The sequence below is a fragment of the Triturus cristatus genome, chromosome 1_1 (assembly GCF_964204655.1).
Source record: "Triturus cristatus chromosome 1_1, aTriCri1.1, whole genome shotgun sequence".
NCBI lineage: Eukaryota > Metazoa > Chordata > Amphibia > Caudata > Salamandridae > Triturus > Triturus cristatus.
Window position 1 is genome coordinate 86,612,567 of NC_140579.1, and position 6,750 is coordinate 86,619,316.

General features: G+C 46.8%; 1 protein-coding gene across 1 annotated transcript; it reads left to right on the plus strand.

The window, feature by feature from the left end:
* The first annotated feature begins 1,489 nt into the window (after nt 1-1,489).
* Nucleotides 1,490-4,357, plus strand: LOC146869547 (uncharacterized). Its single transcript, XM_085638141.1, has one exon. The coding sequence runs from the start codon at nt 1,490-1,492 to the stop codon at nt 4,355-4,357; it is 2,868 nt and encodes a 955-aa protein (XP_085494267.1).
* The last annotated feature ends 2,393 nt before the right edge of the window (nt 4,358-6,750 follow it).

Sequence of the window (6,750 nt, forward strand, 5' to 3'; positions counted from 1 at the left end):
CTGGGATGGCCCAGCACACGCTCTACAAGAGGCAGAGAAGTGATGCGGGTGATGCTAGGTGGGCACCATCTAGGGTTGCCGCCTGGCTGGTTTTCTACCAGCACCACCAGTAATTTGATGATCCGGCAGGTACAAAAATAAGAAACATCCCCTAAAACCGGTATTTTTAGCCTTTGTCTGTGCATAACTCAAACAGCTAATATAAACAGAAAGCACTTTTAAGTGTGTCCTAGAGCTGTGTTAATGACTCTAATATTAAAAGTGAACAAAAGCAAAAAACATGCTACAAATTCATACATACCATACGGTTTAAAGTTCTATTTAGTACCATGCCCCAGTCTTTGCAGAATCTGTAACCAAGACCAAACAACCGGTATTTTTCTCTTGGAAAGGTGGTCACCCCTAGCCCCGTCAGCAGCAGGCAGGGTCCATGGCAGATGCTGTCAAGTCCAGCTCTGTCCAATAGGGATGCGGATGCAGACCCTGCAGCAACGTCTCTTCTCAATAGCCCTGCTGGAGCAGGACCACTCTTGAGTAGTGGCTTTGGCTCTGCCTGGCATCTGGCGACATAACTCCCAATACAGTGACGTCCTTCCGGTTCTGGGGTGGGATGGGATTGGGTTAGCCCTCCTGTTCTTCTCTGTGGGGAGAGTTGGGTCAGGCCGATGGTTTAGTCATGCTCAGTGGAGGGGATGGGTGGTTGTGCCTACAGGTTGGGCCACATGAGTTTCAGATGTCCCCACACGGGACAGACCCCTTTCCAACCAACCAAGAATGTTGGTTTCCTGAAGTAGGGGTGGGCTGCAGGCCATGATGTCATCTGTGGTCCACTGCTCTTAGCCAGTTTCACAAAAAGCAGGGCGACAAGCTGGGGTTCAGCTACCCTGATACCACTTTAGTCTTGTGGGCATCGACTACCAATGACACAGAGAGAACTGGGAGAAACTGTAGTAAGGGCATGTGCGCCTGACTAGCTTTGATGGGTGGGTGTGTGTAAATGTAGGGACAACCATGTAGCAGAAGAGGCTGGAATGTGATGCACCCTCAGGACACTACAGATGTGTCACTTATTTTAGAGAGCAGCATACCTACTTTTACCACTTTCCACTGTTTCCACCAAAGGTTTATTGGGTACAATTCCCAAAGTATATTGTAAAGTTCTGTACATAAGGTGTGTGGTTTTTTAATGTAAATTTGTGAACCACGCCTCTCATGTGTCACATCCAGTCCCCAGTAAATGTGTTGCAACGGATATTATTTCTTTCAAACCCTGATGTGAACCAGTCATTGAACTCCCACTGCCCCGGGCAACAATTCAGCCTCAGTACCTTTCTGAGAGGCATGTCGTGTCTTCAAACTACAAAGAACAGAGGAAGGAGGCGGTTCATTCAATCTTAAGATAACCCTGTCTGGTAGACATACAGACAACCGCCGCTGCTCAGACAGACACCTGCACTTCAAACCACTGATGAGACAGCAGTGGTGTGAAATGGCACTGCAAACGTTTTCTGTGGTCGTGGTTTGCACAGTGGTTGCCGGCTGCTGGACTATCGTGTCAGGCACGACCACTACCAAGTGTGAGATCTACCAGTGGGACCAGCTGGGATCCCCGGGAGTGTTAGCCCCGACCTGCTTTGGATTCCCCTTCGAAGGATTCAGGGTCTTCAGCAAATGCAGCACAGTGAGGAACATGGAGGTGGATCTAAGAGAGGTTCCAGTGGACGTGGACACCCTCTGCCTCGTGTTAGACGTGCCAACCGTCCCTACAGACTCCTTCTCCAGGTATCATAACTTGACCCGCCTCTATTTGTATGGATCATTTTATGTTTCTGCAGGAGCCTTCAATGGTGCTGCCAACCTGAGACAACTGGGAATCAAAGGAGATACCAGGAACACTTCACCCGTAGACATGGATGATCAGGTGTTTGGCGGATTGGAGAACCTAACACACTTGGAACTCAGATATTTGAAAATTGATACAGCTTTTTCCAAAAATCTTTTTAAACCCTTACATAGAATACAAGTATTAGCCTTGTCTGAGAATGAGATTAGTAGGTTGTACAGACTGACCACTATGCTTCAGTCACTGGCTTCTCTGAAAGTCCTGGAAATCAAGAGGAATGCTATTGTTAAAGCCTGGGAGGAGGACTGCATTGACACAAACAACATCATAGAGAGCACAATTTTCTTTCCAAGTATTACCAGCCTCGATTTGACAAGCAATGATCTAAAAAGTGTGGAGAAAAATGCATTTTGCAACTTCCCTCGTCTTACTGTCCTCAAGATAGATACGACTGGTCTCAAGGTCATCGAGCTTCTGCGGTCTGGAATAAAGAGCATTGAAATGCTGTCCCTAAATGCCATGAAAAATCAGGACTATCTGAAGATTAAAGATGTCTGCACTGTGGTGTCTCGGCTAGGAGTCAGGAACTTGACAGTCGCTCAAAACTTTATTTCAGATCTTCCCGCTGAGACCTTTGAAGGATGCTCCATGCTGGTGTCTCTCAACATGTCCGGCAACCTCCTTAGAGCTTTCATGAATGATATGGCAAAGAAATTGCTGAACCTGAGGTCCCTCGTTCTCTCTGCAAACAAGATAAAAAGCCTAGACCTGTGCACACCCGGGGCCCCCAATGTTCTGTCCAACCTCACACACCTGGATCTGTCTTTCAACCTCATCACCAATCTCGGCTCCGGGCGGCTCTTCTGCCTGGCTAATCTGGAAACACTGGATCTCAGTAGAAATCACCTTGTGTCCCTGGAAAAGGACACCTTTGTTGGTCTTGACAGGCTGCATTCTCTGCAGCTGGATTACAATAAACTCTTTCTGCTTGAGAACTTCTATTTTGATCACTTGAGTAGCATAAGGGTGCTGGGCCTCAGGGGCAACATACTCAAGAACCAGCATAGCTCCCTGACCGCGAAGAGCGAGCTTCAGGAGCTATCCATCAGCTTTGAGACTGCTATGGAATTAAAAATCGAACAGAAAGAACTCACTACTCTTACCTTGGAAGCAAAGTCTTCAATACTCCTGACATGCACAAACAACTGCAGCTTACTTGAAGTCCTTCACATTAGTGCACCAGAGATTCGTATTCGCTGGTGCAAGGACTTCAAATTTGTGAAAGAACTTCACCTACGAGAAAACCACATATTGGAATGTTTACCACTTGGGGTCTCAGAGACTGAAGGCTTGGGGCTCCTGTCTTTTACTAACATTGAATATTTGTACTACAGTTCCTCTGCAGATATGCCTATCCATAAATCCTTGAGCCCTTTGAATAACAGCCTGCAGCATCTTCACAATTTACGCCATCTCCATATAAAAAACCTAAAGTTGGACATAAAGAAGAGTTTCCTGACTCCTGAGCAGCTTTTCTGGAACCTAACATACCTTAGAACCCTGATCCTGGAGGATTCTGGGATAGAGGACTTTACTGCCACCATGTTTAGAGACCTTGTCTCTCTGGAACTCCTAATCTTGAAGTCCCAGCCTGTGAAAACTCTGCAGGAAGGTCTGCTCGACCACTTGGAAAGTATGCGCTACATCTACCTGAAGGATGTACCCCTGGATTGTTTGTGTGAACAATCCTGGATCAGAAGATGGGTGACCACTCACCCCCAAGTGAGCGTGCCAGAGCTGGGAATCCAGACATGCTCTCTTGGGCCACAGAAGCTGAATTTTCTCAATTTCTTGGAGAAAGACTGCAGCTTGCTGATAGGATACCATCTCTTCATTGGGACTTTCTCATTCAACATGTTGTTCCTGATCACGGTCCTGTTGTATCACAAGGTGCGCTGGTACCTCCTGTATCTCTACTACATGCTCAGGACCTGGTGGAACTATCGTGGGAGACGCGACAGAAAGAGGCAATATGACTTCGACGCCTTTGTCTCTTACAGCAGCTGCGATGAGGCTTGGGTTGTCCGCGAGTTCCTGCCCAACTTGGAAGAGAGGGGACCCCCGTTCTTTAAAGTGTGTCTGCATGGCAGGGACTTTGAGGTCGGCAAAGACATCTTGGATAACATCATGGACAGCATTTACAGGAGCCGCTGGGTGGTGTGTCTGATCAGCCGCCATTACCTGTGCAGCCCCTGGTGCTCCTTGGAAGTGCGGATGGCCACATACCGCCTTCTTGTAGAAAGCAAGGATTCCTTGGTGATGGTTTTCCTGGAGAAAGTGTCCATGAGGAGCCTCTCCCGCTACCACCAACTGGCCAAGCTGGTGAAGAAGAAAACCTACCTGGAGTGGAAGGAGGACTTGGACCAGCAGCCTCTGTTCTGGGCCCGACTGCGGAAAGCCATTGGAGGGGATGGAGCTGAGCAATATCCTTGGGAAATGGATGTGGTGTCTTGAATGTCATGGCGTTTCGCATTATCTTCTGTAGTTAAGGGTGCGGTGTCATTGGATGGAGTATTGTATTAAGGTAGGGTCTGCTTTGGATGTAGATGTGGTGTTTGGGGATGTTGGCAGGATGTGGCAATATCTCCTTGGAACATGGATGTAGTGCCTTGGAATATTGTCATCATGTTTTGCAGTATGTTTTGTGGTTAAGGGTGCAGCGTCATGGAATGAAGTGTTTTATTGTGGTATTATCACCTTTGGTTATAAATGTCGTGTTTTGCTTTGTTGGCTGGGTGTGGGGTATTATCTCCTTGGGATGTGGATGTGGTGTCTAGGAATGTCGTCATGATGTTTCGCATTATCTTCTATGGTTAAGAGTGCAGTGTCATGGGATGGAGTCGCAAATTAATTGGGGTCTGCTTTGAATATAGATGTGGTGTTTTGGGATGTTGGCACTGTGTGTTGGCATTATCCCCTTAGGATATGGATGTGGTGCCTTTGAAAGTCGTCATGGTGTTTTGCATTATCTTCTGTGATTACAGGTGTGGTGTCATGGGATGGATTGTTTTATTATGGTATTAAGTGTTTTGGTAACAGATGTGGTGTTTTGCTTTGTTAAAACCAAAGGAAATGATGGATGGAGTGTTGAACATTGCATGCACTCACCCCCAGTCAACTGATCTGGGTTTAATCCATCACCATTCTTTAGCCCACTCTGCCACCCCAGTTCAGACATGGCCATATGCAAATCAGTCTGACCCTGTGCCTCATGGGAACAGTCCAGCCCGAACTGCCAAGCCATGTCTTCCCTGGACCGAAAACAAGCTTCCTAAGACCGGTTTCTGGCATTTCAGCCGTCTTCAGCCAGGTTTGCTTGAATCCAGTGGCAAAGTGAGCAAGGGACTCACGTCTGAGCATACCCTGCCAACTTATGGCGAACAAAGCAAAAACCAAAGGAAATGATGGACGGAGTGTTGAACATTGCAAGCACTCACCCCCAGTCAACTGATCTGGGTTTAATCCATCACCATTCTTTAGCCCACTCTGCCACCCCAGTTCAGACATGGCCATATGCAAATCAGTCTGACCCTGTGCCTCATGGGAACAGTCCAGCCCGAACTGCCAAGCCATGTCTTCCCTGGACCAGAAACAAGCTTCCTAGGACCGGTTTCTGGCATTTCAGCCGTCTTCAGCCAGGCTTGTTTGAATCCAGTGGCAAAGTGAGCAAGGGACTCACGTCTGAGCATACCCTGCCAACTTATGGCGAACAAAGCAAAAACCAAAGGAAATTATGGACGGAGTGTTGAACATTGCAAGCACTCACCCCCAGTCAACTGATCTGGGTTTAATCCATCACCATTCTTTAGCCCACTCTGCCACCCCAGTTCAGACATGGCCATTTGCAAATCAGTCTCACCCTGTGCCTCATGGGAACAGTGTCTGTTTTGAATATAGATGAGCTGTTTTGGTATGTTGGCAGAGCGTGTTGGCATAATCTCCTTGGGATATGGACGTGGTTGGTGCCTTTGAAAGTCGTCATCATGTTTCAAATAAGCTTCTGTGGCTAAAGGTGCAATGTGATGGAATGGAATGTTGCATTATGGATTTTTCTGCTTTGTTTGTAGATGTGCTTTTTAGGTCTCGCCTGAGCCAGCGCATGTGCTGCAAAGGCGAGAATTTTAGTTACTGGGTTTCAAAAAGCCAACCACAGCTTTTTGTGAGGCATAGAGTGTGCGGTTACGCGCAAAAGCGAGGAACGCCTCGCTCCGCCTCTCCGTCTAGCTTGCCCCTCAACGCTCCTCCCCCTTCTTCACCACAGAACGCGCTTCGTGGCCGCGCGTCTTTTTGTTGCTTGCTTGTTATCCACTGTATGCGAGTTTATTATCTGCTTGTAAGCAAGCAAAGCGGTTTACCAATGTCTATAAACTTTTGGTTTTAGATCTTTCCACCTCACTACTCTTCCAAAGTTATTAAAATTAATCTAATTTAAACACAAAAGCCATGCAGCAGTCTGTATTTCTTTCTGGACGCTATGAGCGGTGCTTTATTGCAGGCTTCATAAAATGGACGGCTGATGTTCGCCTTTCATCTGTTGGCAAATAGGTTAACTGTTTGTTTAGCATGCTTTCTTTGTGCCCATTTTCGATTGACAGGAAACTCCGAAGGCTTCAAGTGCACTTGAAATGTATATTTTCATTTTATAACTGAAATGCGCTTTCCAGCTGCATTGCTTGAGTCGCACATAACTGTTTACAAATTGAAATATGTATTCACTATTCCGCGAGGAAGGATGCACAGCTCACAGAAAGTACACCATTGTGGGGTTTACTTTCACATTGTCAGTGTTACCAAATATGTAAGTTGAGGTTGCACTTAACTTTATGCAATAGGTTAACAGGGCTTGA

What these genes read in the sequence shown, in the direction of transcription:
- LOC146869547 (XM_085638141.1), top strand. Translation starts at nt 1,490, where the DNA reads ATGGCACTGCAAACGTTTTCTGTGGTCGTGGTTTGCACAGTGGTTGCC.